The following is an 18,568-nucleotide window of genomic DNA, read 5'->3' on the forward strand; positions in this document are numbered from 1 at the left end:
GAGCAGAGACACTGTATTTCTGTAGAGGACGACAGGCTTAATTTCTCTTTTTATTATTATTATTATCATCACAGTATGGTTTTCCTGTGTGTGCATAATGTCCCTCTTTGTGGAGAGAGTACAATCTGAAAATCCAAATGCACGTATCTGCTCCTTTTCTGCATCTCTCTTTTAGTTTATTTTGTCACTCTTCAAAAGAACATTGCATCACATAATGAAATATGACACTTTGTTTGTTGCAAGCATGTAGCTTATGGAAATGTTGCTTGAGTCTTTGCTTTGATCCAGTTCACAAACTGAGAAACCCGAGTGTAGACCCCAGGCTTGTTCTTCCTCCCACATTGGTCTCCCCAACTCACCAGACCATAAACAACGCTGGTATCATTCTGCTTACAAGTCAGTGGTCCTCCGGAGTCACCCTGAAGGAAGAGAAAACATCTGACTAGGCAGAAAATGCACTACAGCACACAGCTACTTTAAGAGCATACCTCAGATAAGTTAGTCACTCAGATATTTTGAATGATGGCCTGTGCTCAACTCGCAAATTTCCCTTACTAACCTGGCAGGAATCCACCCCTCCCTGCAGGTGGCCAGCACAGAACATGGTATGATCCAGGTTTTTTCCATAAACACCAGGTTCAGTGCATTTCTCCTGGCTGATCAGCAGTACATTGGCCTTCAGCAGATGGTTGGAACCATGCTGAGCTGCAGAAAAAGGAGATTTTAAACTACAGAAAAAAATTAAACCCTTAAGTTTTATTTTGCAATTCCATATGCAACATTGGCCTTACAATCCTCAGTGATACCCCATCCAGAAATGGTACACTCCATCCCATCAGGCAGTTGGCCATCAGGCAGACAGGCTGCCTTCACAAACTGGCTCTCAATGGCACAAACTCCATTAGTACCACTCAGCCTCAGCAGGGCTTTAGAGATATAGTTCAGATAAAAGTCACGGCAAAATCAAACAGGAAACAATAAAGCACTTACTTTCTTACAACATCTTCATTCCACTCTTTACTATTTTGGAGATTGCTTAACTATGTGGACTATCAGTACGGTACTGTAGATTTATATGGATCACAACATTGCAGGCGGGACTATGTACTAAGTACTCTCAGCATGGTTTTTCTAAATGCTAATGTTGTGGATATTATCTGTGTTTATTTGATATTAAATAAGAGAGAGACATGGAATACCTATGTCATTGAATACAGATGCAGGAGTCTCCTTGTAGTTCTCATGTAAAATGGCTTGCTCAACCCTTAAGGTTTGCTCTGTGTGTTCGGGCATATCCAGTGACAGACCTCCCATAACCACCTGCATGTCCTTTCTTTGTTCACTGTTCAAACACAAACAACACATGATTCAGTAAGGAATATTTTCACATGTAAACTATTCCAGAATCACCCAGTTTTTTGTGCTTTTGCAGATTTGTAGTCATTATGATTGTACTTACATGCAGTGTCCAGCTGTCAGTACCCAGCAGCTAGCAATAAGAACTCCTCCACAGATGTGGCTGAATGGCTGGCTGGTGTTCTCTGGTCTCACTTGCACAGACACTTGCCAGGGTATGGCTCCAGGAGCGACTTTCAGACCTCCAAAAATTCGGATAATGGGCCTTTTTGGCTGAGGCTTCCCACAGGTGGCAAACTGTTGTGGTGGAACAGTGGCAGTGGGGTGGATAGAACCATCGGTGGGTGCAGCAGACGGTTCTGGGGCCTGGCTGGGCTTTTCAGTCACTGGAGTTGTGGTAGTTGTTGGCATTTTGGTGGTTGTCGGTTTGGGGTCTGCTGTAGGTTCAGGTTTTGTAGGTTGTGGCTCTGCAGAGGTGGAATGGGGGACTGTGGGGATAACTTCAGTTGGCACCACACCTGAACACACATACACAAGAATATAATACAACTGTTTTTGTTGACCGTGCTCATAATCAGAAAGGTTGTCTGAAGCTTTAAAGCTGACCGGTCGGCACAGGACACTTTGTCACATCACAGTAGTCCCACAGCAGCCTGCGGCCTCTTCTGAAGAAGCACCAGGGCATCGAATCTCCATCTGGGTTTCTGTGTCACAGAAAACGTGAGTCAACATCCTCTTGTAGCTGTTATCTGCACTTTGAATACACTTATTTGTTTTCTCCTGACCTGCAGAAGTTGTGAGGACCAAGTCCATCTTTGTCCGCAAAGGAACTGAAGGGATCAGCTCCATTCTCCAAGAGGAAGTGTGAGTTCCAGTAGAGGCATTCGTCACCGTCATCTGTCTCACTCACATTGCCGCGATATGACTCTCCATCATCCACAAAGCAGTCATCTGGGCCTAAAACATACACCACACTCAGTCAGCATATGATTTACAGTATAATGATGTTCTAATATCTTGGACTGGAAAATGGAAAACAGTAATGTAGGGTGTAGTATTTACCAACATGGCAGAAACGTCCTCTGTACCCAGGAGGGCACTGGCAGTCAAAGTCTTTACCATCCTTGATGCATTGTCCACCATTCCTACATGGATTAGGCTCACACACTTCATCTTTGGAGAAAAACAGTACAGTTTAAGGCTGCTTCCAGGAACTGTGAAAAATAGTGGAAAAAAGGTATTCTATTTCGTTTGGATGAAGAAATATTCCTTACAATGTCTGCAGTCTGGAGGCTGGAAAGGCGCCTTGCATTTGCACTCATAAAACGGGGGATTCGGAATCCGCACACATTCACCACGCCCACATCTACCTTTCCAACACACTTTTGGACCTGAGACAGCACGAGAAAGAAATTTGTTTAGTATTAATTCTGTTTTGCTCAATTCATATAGTGCATATATTACCAGTCTGCAGTCCAACAACAGGTTGAAGAAAAGGGAATTTTTCAAACCTTTCTCGCATTTCCTTCCTTTGAACGGCCTGGGACAGTCACATTTGAAATTATTCTTGCCTTTCTCCTCACACACTCCGTTGTTTAAGCAAGGGTTTGGGTTGCACCGGCCTTAGAAATGAAACATATGTTTTAAATGAGAGTTCTGCAATGCAGTGTATCCTGCTCATGCAACATCACACAGATTGATTTTACATATTTTGACTGAATACCTGAGAAGTAACTACCTTACCTGCTGGGTTTTGAAGCTCAAGAAGCCAGTCTGAATTACCCTGGTCATCGTCATCATCATCATCACCAACAGTTCCCTCTATAACCTTAAAGAAATCGTCTAGAACAACAGTTTTCCATTAGAAACAAAGCCTTCCCTTCTCTCTTTTGCCATAAAACTTGCTCATATTTTAGGTTTAATGGGGTTCACTGTAGTTTACAGCACTTACCTTCAACTATGTCCTTAAATCTTCCTCCCTTTTTCTCACCTTTACCATGCCCATGCCCATGACCACGGTGCCCATGACCACGGTGCCCATGATCACGGTGCCCATGATCACCATGCCCACGATAATGATGCTGATCATGTTTGTCATCCTTTTTATGCTTCAGCTAAATTTAAAGAAATAATAATAATTGCAGATGACAACACTGCATAAGAATCATAATAATAAAAATAATGTCCAGTTGCTCTGTAGAATTTGATTTGAATGAATGATACATTTTTAAAAACAGAGCATGACAACAACATCTACTGCAGTTTATTCACAGCAAAAGCCATTATTAAATATTGCAACAGAATAAAAAAGCGCCAATACTTTTGATTATTGCCACACAATTGCTGCATGATACAAACAGTAAATACATACTTCAGCAGGTACGAGCAGCACCGCTAAGAAGAGGCAAAAGAAGAGGAGCTTTAGGTTCATGATGGCAGCAGATGAGAGGACCTCCAGGAGAGTAAAATGAGAGTGCGCTGTCTGACAGATCACTCACACTTTTCTAAACATTTGTGTAAGTACACTAACCTTTGATTCTCCGGGGGTTGTCTGGCATCCTGCCTTGTTGCTGAGTCAGTTTTATCGATTGTAGCTGTGCTCAGGGATAGTTATTTTTATAATAATACTGCTACCAATAATAATAGCAATAGACAGAGCAATGTTAATTAACTCTTTTAATGAATAAATGCATGGTGCAAAATAAAGATCACTGACTCTGCCACTATTTTTCATGTTGAAATTCATTCGGAGGAATTTTGATCAGAGAGGCTCAGCATGCACTCAGATCCAACGCAGGAGCTCAGAGAGCATGTTTACAAAGAGTTGACTGTTTGTTTGAATGCAGACTTTGGATCCACATACACTAGGTGCATCTCAGGATAAATTACAGTGTGCTTTTTTAAAATCTCTATATATATTCACAAAATCAGTAAAGTGTAATACTTATAGCATGATTATATTTTCAATGAAATACACTATAAGATCTCTTATATATCAGTATTGGTAAGTTTTATCACTTTAAAGTAAAACTGAAGTATTTTTAGATAGAATAAGAATATGTAAACTAAACTCAATATGCATAAAACACTTCATGGTCCTTTTTCTTAGTTAAATGAACTTAGAGATGCTGCTTCTAATATTTCTGTACATTTATCTTTATCTAAGTTTAACACACATATTTAGGCAATGAGATAAATGTGTAGTATTCTCCTTTAACATGAGTTTGTTATCACATTGTGCCATTTGAAATACATTCAGTTACTTGAAAAAGGAGCAACTAGCAAGAGCACCACTTTCTAATACTGCACCCTTCGAAAGGGATTTTAGATTCTAACTAGTGGCTTTATTAAGCACCTATCAGATGGATTTAATATTATGTACAAACATTGATGGTCCCCAGAAGATGAATCCTACTGACTTCTCCTCTTCCATCACCATTAGGTCAAAGTTTTCCCTTATCCCATCAGCCTCAGTGGCACTTTGTGATTATTGCTAATTAGCAAATGTTAACATGCTAGCCCTCTAAACTATTACTGTGAGCATGTTAAGCATTCTACCTGCCAAACATCAGCATGTCAGCATTGTCACTCTGAGCATGTTAGCATGCTGACTGTGTGCACAGCCTCACAGAGCCCTTAGCATGGCTGTAATCTATTAATTAAGCCAGTAGTTACAATTTACAGTATACACCTTTACAGCTGGTGCCTTATTAGAAAGTTGTGTCGCAATAAGTAATTACTAAAAGCTTTTCTGTGGAGCTACTGATCAGAGATCACTGGTAGGGGATGGAGCATTACAGATTACAATAGGTTTTGCATTGGTGCCATTGTGGTCATGACCAGGACACAGGGCCAGGTGGAGGCAGTCTGAGAAGGTTCCTGCACAGAACGAGAACAGTGGTGTCATGTTGTCTGCCTCAAGAAACGTCACCAATCCTGCAGGGAAACTGCACAGAACACCAATCCGACAGAAGCGTTTAGTGAAAGGCAGCTGACGGGGCACCCCTCCATGCCAGGCCGTATACTCCCCATCAAAGAACTCCACACACCAAGACTCGTTCCCCCGGCCCAACCAGCAGTCCTCAGTGGTGCCCTTGCGAGGAATGGTGGGGTAGGTGACACCCAGCTCCCAGTAAGTCTTCCCAGTCACATCAATCTCCCAGTAATGGCGCCCGAAGCTGAAGCCTTGCAAGCTGATGACATTGAGGGTTGTGTCAAAGCGTCCAGGGAGGTCCTGAAGTTGCTGCCAGGTGTTTGTGTAGGTGGCACTGTCACCTTGGTGGGAGATGATGAGCTTTGGGTGGGCCGTCTCTGGATCCAGACACGCCTCACTGGAATCTGGAGAAACATTTTCAACATTAGTATTCAGAAAATGCAACATATTAAAAAGGTCCAGCACTGGTTAGAAACACTACAGAAGCAACATGTGAACTGACAGCTCTTGATGAGCTTCTTGATTATAGGGGTCTGAGAGCAGATAAGCAGGAGCATGTTGTTGGTGAGGCTGAGGATCTGTTCAGCTTTAGCCTCATCCAGGTTCACACTGCTCGGGTCCGTCCTGTTTAGCAGATCCATCACTCTGGAGGAGGCAGACCACAGTGAGAAACATCAGCTTTTGCTCCACTGCTTCATACCGAAGCTTTTGTTAAGAATGATCTGAGTCCATACCTGTCCGCTGTCTCCATGTCCTGCTGCTCAGGGAAGGAAAAGAAAGACTGAGGAGAAACAGAAAAATCAATGATCAGTGCTGATTAAATGTATTTTGAAAGCAGAATGTGTCATATCACATAAGTTCCCAGACACAAATTTGATCCACTGGACTGCCACTGTCAAGTTTAATCACCATTGTATCAGGCTCTGTGTCGGTCTGGTCCAGTGCCACAGTGAGTCTGGCCAGGTCCTGCTCTATCTCCTGGATTAGAGAGCAGTTCCTCTCCATCAGTCCATCCAGAGCAGAGACCGCAGCCCGCTCCTCCATCTCCAGGTGGGACAGGGTAATCCTCAGGTCCTCGTCCAGGACGGTGTGGATCTCCTGATATTTCCTTATGATGCTCTCCCTTATTACTGAGGACTTTTGCTGAGTCAGGCATAAGTATCAGTGAGTTTATGACACAGGTGTAATTATTGTGGCAGTGTTTTGTTGCAGGATAACAAATGTTCAAATGTAATGTCTCAACAAAGAGAAAAAGAGCTCATGTTCAACACTGACTGGTCTGAACTTACAGAGATTTCTGACTGCCGTGCTGCCAGTTTCTTCAGTCTGTGTTTCACTGCTTGCCTTTGCTTCTTTAGACTCTCCTGATGCTTCTCTAATGTCTCCTGTAGAAAGGGTTGCACACACATTCAGCACAGCTTCATTCAACACCTGTAAGGTGGAGCTAGCCAGGTTCTTTGGGGTGAGGTGAAGCTGCAGAAGCAGAAGCAGTTTCTTATCAGACTGGATGTAGATAGCAACAAAGTGGAGACTGAGTTTCCTGCAACAGCACTGAATGATTCTCTTCCTGCTACTCAATCAAGCTGAAACTGTTCCCATCAGTCTCCTCGCTGCCACTACATGACCTGCACAGTGCAGTGTTGTGACCCCAGAGGCAGACATCTGTCTCCTATATTCCATGTGTCAGAGCTGCCTTTTCCAGGAGGAAAATTAGGCAACACTTTATCTTACAGCCCATGATTTACAGTGTAATGTTGTGGTAAGATCAGGTTCCAATAAAATATTTAGTCTTCTACTGGTACTTAAATTTAGACACAGTGAGAAAAAACAGTGAGAAGCAGGGGAGTAGCAACTGGACATTTTAGAGGAAATTACATGGGGTACAGTACTGGGAAATGGTGTCAACAACCTTCTTATTGTGTAATGAAAATGCTTTGGTATAGTTTTTTTCCCCTCAGATGACATTAGTAAGTTGTGCATTTGAGAAAGGAAGTTTTGTTTTCTATTCCATTGTCCCTGTTATGATAGCAGAGGATGAATGTTCCTGCCAGGAGCAAACCTCTAAAAGCACAGAGCCATTCCTTGATTAACCGTGAATACAGACATAAATATGACTCTGATAAATCCCTGGAGTGTAGCTGACTGTATTTTCCTATAAACCATAATAACGTTAATGAGGGAAACTACAACATGTATTTCACATTAAACAGTAAGAATAAGGCATGTAGGCTGTAACATAATGTGTGACTCTTCTGTGTTGTTCACTGTAGTGCTTGTGAACCCACAGGGCCGCACAATTTACAAAAATACTTTGAGTATAATTTCCTTTCCTCTAAGATGTCCTGTTGTTACTCTCTTGTTCTCCATAGTTTGATTTTCTTCCACTGTGCAGACCTTTAAGTTCCAGTAAGAAACCTGTGTTTAACTGGTTCCTGATTCATACAACAAAATGACACATTACATCACAGGCTGTATTTTAAGAGTTGCTGAAAATGATTATTGCTGTGCCCACAGTCGTTAACATTTGTGCCACTATAATTCCCCTTGTGGTTGACTAAGGCCATAGTGCAGCTCTCACAAGCATGCAGTGAGGAATTACCCATTACAGAAACAAGAGGGTCAGATGATATTTTTGTATCTGTATACTACATTTTTGTGGTACTATAAATTATAAATAAATAAATTAACTATAAACCACTGTTGACCATTTTCCAAAGCACACTATGGTTTCCTTCACTAAGTCCCTCTCCACTCCACCTGCTTAGTGTTACCTCACTTTGATGCTTCACTGTGCACATTTTCAAGTTTTCACATTCATGTGGTGAAGGGCAACATGCATGTGCAGGAAGATTCTGTGATATTACAACTAGCTTTGGAGGTTAGTCATCCAATATGTAAGTTACACAAGACTGATGTGTTTAAACCTCTGGATTTCTCAGTGACATCTCACATCTCTTGAAACAATATTTGCATATTCACAGGAAGGAGAAGAGGTAGATGCAATTTTAATTTTTTAAAACTGGTTTATTTAACTTTTTGTGTTAAAAAAAAAACACATCAGACACAAACTATTATTTCAAGCAGTCTTTTTATGTCTTCTAGTGTGTCTGGGGGGGCTCTTTAGGTGTGTTTCCCTGCCATCCAGGGAGCTCAGATCATTTCAGTGAGTAAGGAAATTAAAATCGGAGAGACAACAAACATGCTAGAGGTAAGTAGGCCTACACCACACCATTAAAAAATCGTTTCCTCTCTTTTTGGAGAGGAAGCTGATTGCTAATAAACTGTCACTTGAGGTCTGAAGAAAACTGAAAAAACCTGGGGGTATAGGGTTGGAAAGAAGTGGGTTTACCTGACCTCTGTGGCCTGCTCGTCATGTCTGATTGAGGCTAGCAGCTCAAGGCTACATTAGCCATTACTAGCATAACACACCTGAATCTGCAACCAAAAGGTCAGCAGTCGTGTTGCATTATGGTTAACGTAGGCCCCAGCTTTTGGTAAGAAATAAGAATGTGTGAAATGAAAAAGCATTGATTTTGATACAGACATTTGGGACATTTACGGACATTTGAGCCAAGTCCCACATGTCTCACCTTCCCACTTGCACTTAAATGCATCAATCTGGAAGGTGTTTAAATAATAAACTGCAACTACATTAACACAGAAAGATAACAAGCAAATCAGAAAACTATTTAATGTCAGTGATGCCTCGATCCCTTCAAGATTCAAATTGCAAAATGTTTTTTAAATTCTTCCACAAGGACTTATCACAGCTTGCTGTTTGGAATGAATAAAAACCTCATTAGTAAAATTAAACCTAATAAAACCTAAGGCATGCTATGGAAAATGGTCAGTTATAATATATATGCAGCACATGATTTGTTGTAAATGGGCTATGGTCTTTCAAGGCACAATCTGCAATCAAGTAATGTATTTGTACTTTCCCCACAGAGGCACCAACTAATCAGTGTTTGTAGAGAAGGTCAAAACACTCCACCATCTGATTGGCCCCATAAAAGTCAACCAGTCCTCAGACTACCTCTCACCCGGTGTAACATCAGTGTGTTCATTGGTGAAATGCAGAGAAGAAAACAGAGAACAGAAAAGAGGCGGTGGGTACCTTTGGTATAGCCGAGGATCATATGGTTTGTGGTGATTTAAAGCTTTATTGGCTTAGATTTCAATACAACAAATGGCAGTGTGGGTTTTCATTTATAAAACAGTACTTTCAAATACAGTCGCTTCTTACATTATGTGTTTTACCTATTTGTTGGTTACTGGATGTTGGATACGGCAATAAAATATATTAAGATTTGTACTTCCAATACATGTAAAGGGAAAGTGTCTGGCCATGTTAATGAGAGCCTGAGAAGAGAGACAGTTTCTTTTTGTCAGGGTCAGATGAATGTTTGGTGTGTATAGTAGCCGGGGGAAGGAGACTGATGATGTGTAGGTGCTTGGATGATTCATTTCCATGTAGATCCAGAAAAGCAGTTGGTGGATCAGCTGACTGCTTTCCCACTGGCTTTTTATTTTTTAATTCAAAGACTCACTGAGCCGATTCTTGCAAACTTTGGACTAAAACTGTTTCAGCCCAAGCGGAGGAAAAGCTGACACATGTTCAAGCTACGAGCATGGACATTTTGTAATGGCGCCATGAGGTTCTACTGTACTTACAAAGTTCCACAGGAATCAACAGCAACAAATAGTAGGAATAAACAAGCAAGAAAGAAAGGAAAGCAGTTCCACTCAAAGCAAAGCAAGAATTAAAACAAGCGCGGTCAAACCAAATAACATGACCCTATTTATCATTCATTCTCATTCTTTGTCATTTTTGAACATGGAAGAGATTCCCGTTCCTTGTTTCCTGTGCAAGTCTAACTGGACAAATCATTCAGCTCACAGTCTCAGGAAGCATCAGAGCAAAAAGAGTCCATTTCATGGCTTCCTCGATAATGTCAGGATAAAACAAAAAACCAGAAGAAAAGGAAATAAACCAAAACCTACATCTAGATTACAGTTGTTGTGTGCTATCTGAATGAATGTACAGTATATGCATGCTGCTCTGAGTGCTAGAAGAGCTTGGCCTTCTTTTTCATGTCGTTGCGTTTCCACAGGGGAAGCCTGTCAAACTCCTGGATCTCCATTCCAAAGATGTCAAAGAACGTTTCAGGTGCTAAGTGGCGCTAGAATTGAGAACAAAGGTGGAGAAAACAAAGGAGGGGAGGGTGGGAGGGGAGGGGGGTGTTTGTGGTTAGCACCAAAGCCATAAAAAGGGTCACTGCAAAAATGACAAGAGGCAATGGATACTGCACATTCCTTGCTATAATTGTATTTGTGTAACATGCTATTTACACAAAGTAGAGAAATCCAGTATCAATTGCGGACAGTCAGGTGGAAAACTGATACCTCCAGTCTGGTTCTGTCCACATCCCTGGGCAGTTTAGCTCTCCCTCTACTGGTTATCATGAGCATTTCATAGGGGTACACCTTCAGAAGGAGACACTCATCAGTGAACAGGTCAAACCTAAATGCTAGAGTCAAGTTTAAAAACCTTACAAACCATTTCAATCAAACAAAAACTGTCAAATTTGGATATTTAGGAAGTTCTGACTGTGACAAAGGGATCACTGGTTGGGAGAACAGGTGTGTGACAGGAGGCTGACTGGGAGTGAGAGCTGTTGTTTCGGTTGTCAGGGAAATGCAGGGTGCTATAGTGTGCATACTTTGTTTTTTTGGTGTAGAAGCGTGCAGTGGATTAGGTAAGGGCAAAAACATGAAAACAGAGTTATGTAACAGCCTGTATTTTTAAACTCATTTAATGCAAACTAAAAAAAGAACTAACATCAGTAATGTAGGCCAAGTAAATCCACGTGGGAATGATTGTCCTGGAAAACCGAGGGGTTTCTATATTTCTGAATAAACTAATCCTTTCTGTACAAGAATAAACTGGTAGACGATGGTTGGTATTTTAGGGGAAATGCTCAATAATAAGCAACTAGAAGTTCTTTGAGGCCTCTGACCAACTCATATCCACACAGTAATGTGTACACTCCCTTATATACTACTCAGTATATAGTGATATGAGTTGTTTGGATGACAATCTGGGCGTTGGATTCTCCACTGTATGCTGCATACAGTATCCAGCCACTGTAAGTCAAAGCTATGTGCAGATGAGCATGGAGAAGCCAGCATGCTAAGCGCTAGAGTGACTCGGCAGCTCCTGAAGCAGCATGCTAAATCAGGAACCCAGCTAATGTGAGTCTTTCACTTTCAGTTAAAAATCTCTTTTGGCTCCCTATGTCTTCCACCCTTCTTGTTTGGGCTGGTCTCTTTGCATTACTTAATAGTGTAAATTAGCTGTAAAGTGTATCCTTATTTACACTTAAATAAGTGAACGATATGTGAGTTTTGTAACATGTTTCAGTGTGGATTACAATGTTGTCATCAGTACAAAAAGAAGAGGATACTTGCTTTTGGTTCCAACATATTAGGCATAGATACTCCCCTGTCCATCCTTGCAAGTGCTGCACGGCCATCCTTAATGTGCTAAAGAATAAAACATACACAAATGTAATATAGTGGAAGGGGACTGCAGGGTTAATGGCATGAATATGTCCACTAATGACTGTGGGCACAGTTTTCACTGGATGAAGCAAGTAGCTTTGATACTGTTCAGTATCTTAATTAGGATTAAAGATGGGCAGTCCTTCACATGTTTTCTGAATGTCTCTGGATTTTTCTTTTTTTCTACAGTGAATTTTGAAATTATATATTTAAATGTGACATTTAGCTTGAGTCATAACACTGGTAAACAACAAACAACACACAGAACAAGACATGAGGCGATGATAGTACATTGCATTTACAGTACACTGGTTCAGCTACTGGGCAGTGCATGTTCGGGTATTTGAAATCACTGCACTGCATTCCCTGTAGTTGATATTAATCAAACAATGATGCAAGCATGTAGCAGGAGTGGGCGGTGTGCATTCAGGGCAAAGTATCTCTTGCAACCCACAAGCAAGCAAATATATGATGCAAGGTGTGGAAGCATGCCATATGAAAAAGCAGATGAGAGACATACCTGAAACTCTGCAGGACAAAATGGGACAGAAAATGAGACTCACAGTTAATGGTTTTGCTGTCAAATCCCCCTGCCAGGCTACTATCTACAACACTGCTGTCCCTGATGACACATTGTGTGAATAGTTACGCAAATATTTCAAAATGCATGTCCATTTATGTACATGTAGCAAGCCATTTCTGAGTACTGATGCTGAATAGCTCTGGTGAAATTGGCAAGAGATTTGCTTGGTGGCCACGTTTTGGTAGCAGCTCTCACCTCTGCCTCCTCCACACATGTCACCATAGCTGTTGTACTGGGTGAAATCTGTTGACTGGGGCTGCAGGAACACAGACAACAATACATCAGCACAATCAACAGCAATCTTGATGAATATGTCAGTAAATATACTGTAAGCACAAGTGAGGTCTCACCCGATGTAGGCCGTTTCTTCCATAGCCGGGCAAAGAGTTCGTTTTTGTTGGAGAAGTTGGATCTGAAACATAAACATTGTTCAAAATAGATGAGGTACTACTTTACATTGTAGAAAAATGACACCATCAGGAACATTTACGTCATCTTCCAGACTGTGAAGCTGAGTTATTTAATAATCCAGACATGTTAAAACAGATGCTAAGAGTTACCTACAGGTGTTGTATAGCACAGGCGTTGTGTTACAGTACATTGCTGACAACTCAAGAGCAAATTAGCTGATGAAGCTGCTCTGTACCTGCGTCACAGTTGGTCTGTTTGGGGTCGTAGCGCTGAGCAGAGAGGCTACGCGCGTGACGTTCCCTGATCTGTTCTTTTTCCATCTCCTCCTTCAGAATAAGCTTTCCTAAACCAGACTGAATCTACAAACACACACATCCAAATAGTATACACACAGATACACATCTGTGACGTGATATTCAAAGATACACCACCACTTATGCACGTAGTCAACAGAAGGTTTATGATTAGTAACAATAACAGTATGTACTTATGTTCATCACTGACCTTGCTGAGATGCTCCTCCTGGAGCTGCTTTCTTTTCAAGGCCTCTTCTTCCTCCTCTTCTCTGGATCGTCTCCTCCCTTCTGAACCTATGGGTGCTGTACACAAGCCCAGAAAGTTACATAAAACACACACACCCATAAAAAATACACACACATCTCACTAGTGGAAACCATGCTTCACGTTTACTTGTCTAGGACAACAAGATGAAATGCTTCATCCACAGTTCAAATTTAGAGAATGTCAGACAGATACACTGTGGCTGCTTCATTTGGCTGTAGAGATAGTACATGAGTAATATGTGGACAGTAGAACACAAATGTGAGACAGAGTTGACGAGACAGACAAACAGAGGGACTCATTGGAATATTTGGCTGGACTGACATGACGGATGTTTACACTTCATCAATCATGTCAAGATTTTACTGGATGTCAAATACACAAAACAGCACAATGTAAGACAGACAGACAAAAGTCAGTTTGAAGTCAGTCTCAGTTATCTCTGTCCAAGTCATTTGTGGCACTATTGTGTACAGCTAGTGCCCCTACCATGTGCAGTAAGTAACATAAAATGGTGAAACTGATGCTGCCTCAAGCAGAAAATAATATGGCTGCAACAGAAACTTAGCAACACTTCTGCTTTGTGCAAGCAAAACTTAAAAGCAAGTACTGTAACGCCTGGATAACAGCGAGAGCTCGGAGTGAAGCAGGGATGCAGTTAAGCTGTTGGGGCAGCAGGAACGGAGGAACACTGAAGGTTGTGGTAAGGTGTGTATTGTACCGCTTGAAGGTAGCAGTGCAAGCATGCCCATCAGGAGCCTACTGTACCTAATACAGCGAGAGAGTAGGGCCAACGATCGCCCTCACTGCGTGAGCTGTCATCCGGAGAGGGAGCATGGGCAGCGGGGAAGGTGGCGGATCTGATGATGTCATCAGCAGACTTGCTTTGACGTGCTATGGCAGCTGTATCTAGGTTGGTAATCATGGGAACTGATCTATCAGTGTCTGGGTCAGAGTCTCAACCAAAGGTAAACATCACAGAACCATCTGATCGTCAGGCTCAATGATCATCGAATGTTGGTTCATCTCGATGTGAAATAAAAGCCATCTTACAATGCAAATGTCTTTCCTAACAAGTCACTAAACATCAGTTACAACTTTAAATCTAATCTTCTCAAACAAGTGGTGAAGAACTGCCAGTGAGTAAGTATGCTTTTGAGGATGCTGTGAGGATGACTTTAGTGTCATCTCCACACTAACTGGTGTTTTAAAGCAAGGCTATGTAACTTTAAAAAAGGAAACAACACATTCTTCCTCTTACAAATGAAAAGTTGAGTTCATAAGAAATAGCAGATTTGCTGCTGCAGCCTTCCCTGGTCTTGTATGAAACATCAGATAGATATTACATTCAACATTGCTGCGACAATTCACTTTATAACTTTTCTCTACATGTGCTACTGTTACACTAAATTTTAGCACGTTACACATAAAAAGTTTAATGGTTTTATTAACGTAGTTCACCAGGAGTCATGCTTTGCTGCTTGTATTACTGTTCCTTTTATTCTTCATCAGGCTGCCTTTAACTGTAATGCTCACAAGTTACATAATGTCATTTTAAGAAAGGGCTCACTGTAACATTACCACTGTGACTTGTTAAGATGGACAAAGTGCAGTGTAAAACAAGCTCCAGGTCAGACAGAAGAGGATTGGAGACAGACTTCAAACAGTGCTCATACACTGACACTGGGGGTGACTACATGGTTAGATGAATACACAGTTTCAGTTGATTAACAAAGGCATTTCAATAACATAATTACCTGGTGGTTCCCAGCCTTTTTGGTCTGAGGTAGTCCTGATCATATTTTCATACAACTGAACTGCCTACATTTAGGTTCTTATGGTCAGCAATCTTACTGCTACCACTTAGAGTGAGGCCTAATGTTTCAACCATTTATCTACTACATGTAGCTACCTGTTTGTTTCTGTGCTCACTTGCTAACTTTTCATGCACTCATAACTGCAACATGTAGTGTCAATATGACTTAAGATGTGGATATATTTTCTAATCAAATCATAGTTTCTATTTATTCAACTCCACAATCTCTCCACTAGCAACTGCAGAAGTAACACTGCGGTTCAGGTACCCCTGGTTGGGAATCACATCACCTAGAGTATTACTCTACTCTACTCAGACTGTCATTTTCCCATCTCCTTTTACAATAAAATATACCATAAATACTGTAAGATGAAAAGTACCGTGTTGTTTGTAGATGGGTGGTTTTCTGTAGATGTTGCTCCCCTGGTCTGAAAACATTCAAATACAGACAGAAAAGACATTTACGGAGTATACAGTGCTTCTATTATGCAAATTAAAATTTATAGTTAACATCTCAACAGCAAGCCATGATGCACTGGGATTACATTAAATGTCAACAAACTTTTCCTGTGATAGATCTGTATAGTTGTGAAAGAAGAGGGGAAAAAGCAAAAGCTGATCCCAAATGAAGTATAATGATACAGATAGATAGATAGATAGATAGATAGATAGATAGATAGATAGATAGATAGATAGATAGAAAGAAAGAAAGAAAGAAAGTAGGGACGAGCAGTGACAGGGTGCGCTCCAGCTCCTACCTGGGAGGTGGAAATGTTTAGGGGTCTGAGAGAGAGGCGGGGTGACCGGCCGGCTGTCGGGCCTGAGCGGGAGAGGGGAGCTCCGGCCACTTGGCGGGTCAGTGCCTCCAGTGAGAACAACCAAGAACAGAACATAAGCAGGGATACTAAAGGGGAACCACAGTCTGAACGGTGCAACACACAGGGACCAACGGGACCAGCTGAAGTCATTTTGAGCGAATGGGAGACATTCTGGTTGGTTCTGATAAATGCAGTTAATGTGCAAGATGAAGGTACAAAAGCGGATCAAGCCAGCAGAGTTTAAAATAGCAAGATTAAATGTTTGGGAGATGCGTTATTAACCATGAAGTATAAAGTCTGTTAGTCTGTTGCATAATATGAGTTTACAGTTCTATAAAAGTTCACAGTTAAGAACTAAATACTTTCCAGCATGCAATGACAAACTTATGTTACAAAACCTGTCTTTTTATCTCAGCCTTACAGTTTACTGGAGTCTGGAGACTCATTCTAAAAATGCAAAAGAGTCATCTATCATCCAACATTCAGGGAAACTGTCAGTTTGGATATTGGATTACTAATATCTCTCAAATGCATGCAAAGCTGCAAACACAAACACAGAGCCTGTCAGTAACTTTGGCAGAGACTGTGTTAGTCAGAGGTGAAGCAGTGCGTGTTAGTTGCATGGGTTTAACTAAGATGTGGATTTGATCATTCTTAGTCTAATGAGAAATGGCGATGGATCCAGAATAACAGATGGGGAACTGAGGGGAGGTGGCATCCCAGGTGACGATGGAGATGATGTATTGCCTTGGGGGGGGGGGAGTGGCAAAGAGTTGAGTGGGGCCCTTACCTTGGCTATGGGGGAGGAAGTGGTGTCTGAAAGGGGAGGTGGGGCGGGAGTCACTATTTCTGGAGCCCACACTGTTACTGCACAAGGAGGAGCAGAGCTTCTGCATGCCTGTCAGAGCCTCTGCAGGGAGGGAGGGTGTGGGACAGGGGACAAAACCCCAGGACCAGGCAGCAGAGGTGGACGATTGTGGGGAGGAGATAGAAGGTGAGAAGGTGAGGGACAAAAGAAAAGGAAGATATACAGGAGTCAAATGTCGGAAAAAAGGAAATAAAAGACACCCAAAGTGAGAGGAAAGATGTGTTCAAGATGAACAGTAAGAAACAAGGAGCATTACACTTTGAAATCATTTTTTTTAAAGGAAAGAATAGAAAACTCAGGAGAAATTGTGTTGTTCAAGGTGCAAAATTGACTTTAAGGTTGTTATTCTGTGAAACGAGGAATTGATCATCATGTATTCAAGAAAAAAAAATCAATGGTATAACCACCCAAAGTCAATTTTGGTGAAGATCCCCTTTAAAGTGGTGAACAGATCAGAAGGAGGGAAGTGAGAACCTTGAGGTGGAGGGTCAGTGAACTCATCCACAGTGCCATCTAACTGACCAGTAAAGATGTCATCAATACACCTAATAAAAACCCTGAAATCACTGATGTTATCACAAACAGCGGAACAATATCCATGTGCACACACATGCATGTACGTACACATGAAATACTCACCTGGTCTGTGAAAATGCTGTGGTGACCGTGATAAGGTGGGGGTGTAACCATGGCGATTATAAACTGGTGATCCTATGGAGCCCTGACTGGTGGACCTCTGGAGGATGCGTTCCCTTCTATCATAAGAGCCCTGACACACAGGCATGTACACACACACAAACACACACAGACAGACAAAAGTAATTACATGAACTGCTGGGATTAATGAAAATGCATTATGGACGGCATTTATGTTGCATACAGAGGAAAAACTGATATGCTCACCTCACCAGGTGGGGTTGGCGTCATGTTTCTTGAGGACTAAAAAAAAATCAAACATGTCTGAATTAGAATTTATCTAGATAATGTTAGACTGCTCCTTAGACATAAATATCATGGTACCATAGTGTTAACAGGCTATAAAAAACTCTGGCACTGAGAATGCTTTGTCTGCTGACATTCCATATTTTTGTCTCTACAAGGCACATGGCCTCCTTTTTATGTGACGCACACCTCTGTTTTTTCCTCTGCTGTTTAGGTTCGTTTATCATCATCAGCATATACTGACGTATCCTACCTTGTCATCGGGCAAGGGGGAACGCTCCCTCCTGGCAGTGTGGAGCTGTGAGGGACACAGGAGTTCAGTACTGCATAAAAGCTTTTATTACAGCATGAAAAATATCACACAAACAGTAAAGACTCCTTTGTGTTCATTAATCCTTCTTTTCGTGTGAGGAAAAATCCTCCCAGAGGAAAAGTTATCCTATAGCAAAACAGAGGAACAAAACATTTGAGGAATATTTCTCTTAATGCACAGTATTGTATGTGCACAAAGGCAGTGTTCATGCAGGAGAAGAAGCATGCAGTCTGTGTGTTTACCTCTCCCACACTCTCTCTTCTCTCCTCTCTCTCATCCAGGGAGGTGGTGTACATAGGTTCATAGGTAATAAGATCAGGGCGCTCAATGTCATAAATGGCTTTGACTTTTGGAATAGCAGCTAGGTCTCTGTAATCAAGGATCTCATTGTCTACTTTTGCC

The 18,568-nt window shown here is 41.6% G+C and overlaps 3 protein-coding genes across 6 annotated transcripts in view; all 3 read right to left on the reverse strand.

Annotated features, from left to right (window-relative positions):
* Positions 1-151: 151 nt before the first annotated feature.
* On the reverse strand, positions 152-3,890 carry LOC108885766 (hyaluronan-binding protein 2). The gene is made up of 13 exons (XM_018680199.2): positions 3,728-3,890; positions 3,308-3,470; positions 3,100-3,198; positions 2,868-2,978; positions 2,631-2,747; positions 2,419-2,529; positions 2,142-2,313; positions 1,963-2,060; positions 1,460-1,874; positions 1,200-1,342; positions 792-926; positions 560-705; positions 152-419 (listed from the first exon to the last, which is right to left on the reverse strand). The coding sequence occupies exons 1-13, from the start codon at positions 3,785-3,787 to the stop codon at positions 252-254; spliced, it is 1,938 nt and encodes a 645-aa protein (XP_018535715.1). The 5' UTR covers positions 3,788-3,890; the 3' UTR covers positions 152-251.
* A 151-nt stretch (positions 3,891-4,041) lies between these two features.
* Positions 4,042-6,929, reverse strand: LOC108885820 (probable E3 ubiquitin-protein ligase TRIML1). The gene is made up of 5 exons (XM_018680305.2): positions 6,580-6,929; positions 6,200-6,433; positions 6,025-6,071; positions 5,793-5,935; positions 4,042-5,694 (listed from the first exon to the last, which is right to left on the reverse strand). The coding sequence occupies exons 1-5, from the start codon at positions 6,697-6,699 to the stop codon at positions 5,123-5,125; spliced, it is 1,116 nt and encodes a 371-aa protein (XP_018535821.1). The 5' UTR covers positions 6,700-6,929; the 3' UTR covers positions 4,042-5,122.
* A 2,501-nt stretch (positions 6,930-9,430) lies between these two features.
* Positions 9,431-18,568, reverse strand: part of ablim1a (actin binding LIM protein 1a) — a 39,471-nt gene continuing 30,333 nt past the window's right edge. The window contains exons 10-25 of one of the 4 annotated variants that reach the window (XM_018680202.2): positions 18,409-18,567; positions 18,107-18,151; positions 17,815-17,850; positions 17,551-17,680; positions 16,834-16,953; positions 15,984-16,088; positions 15,606-15,653; positions 14,178-14,318; positions 13,353-13,447; positions 13,084-13,207; positions 12,788-12,849; positions 12,633-12,693; positions 12,375-12,382; positions 11,762-11,836; positions 10,697-10,777; positions 9,431-10,473 (exon numbers count right to left, since the gene is read on the reverse strand). In XM_018680202.2, the coding sequence (XP_018535718.1) occupies positions 10,360-10,473; positions 10,697-10,777; positions 11,762-11,836; positions 12,375-12,382; positions 12,633-12,693; positions 12,788-12,849; positions 13,084-13,207; positions 13,353-13,447; positions 14,178-14,318; positions 15,606-15,653; positions 15,984-16,088; positions 16,834-16,953; positions 17,551-17,680; positions 17,815-17,850; positions 18,107-18,151; positions 18,409-18,567 (1,404 nt within the window). In that variant the 3' untranslated portion in view covers positions 9,431-10,359. Of the gene's footprint in view, positions 10,474-10,696; positions 10,778-11,761; positions 12,383-12,632; positions 12,694-12,787; positions 12,850-13,083; positions 13,208-13,352; positions 13,448-14,177; positions 14,319-15,605; positions 15,654-15,983; positions 16,089-16,833; positions 16,954-17,550; positions 17,681-17,814; positions 17,851-18,106; positions 18,152-18,408; position 18,568 lie in introns of those variants that run through there. The other 3 variants (XM_051076813.1, XM_051076814.1, XM_051076815.1) reach the window with 3 other exon arrangements.

This window comes from Lates calcarifer, linkage group LG16_LG22, assembly GCF_001640805.2.
Source record: "Lates calcarifer isolate ASB-BC8 linkage group LG16_LG22, TLL_Latcal_v3, whole genome shotgun sequence".
NCBI lineage: Eukaryota > Metazoa > Chordata > Actinopteri > Centropomidae > Lates > Lates calcarifer.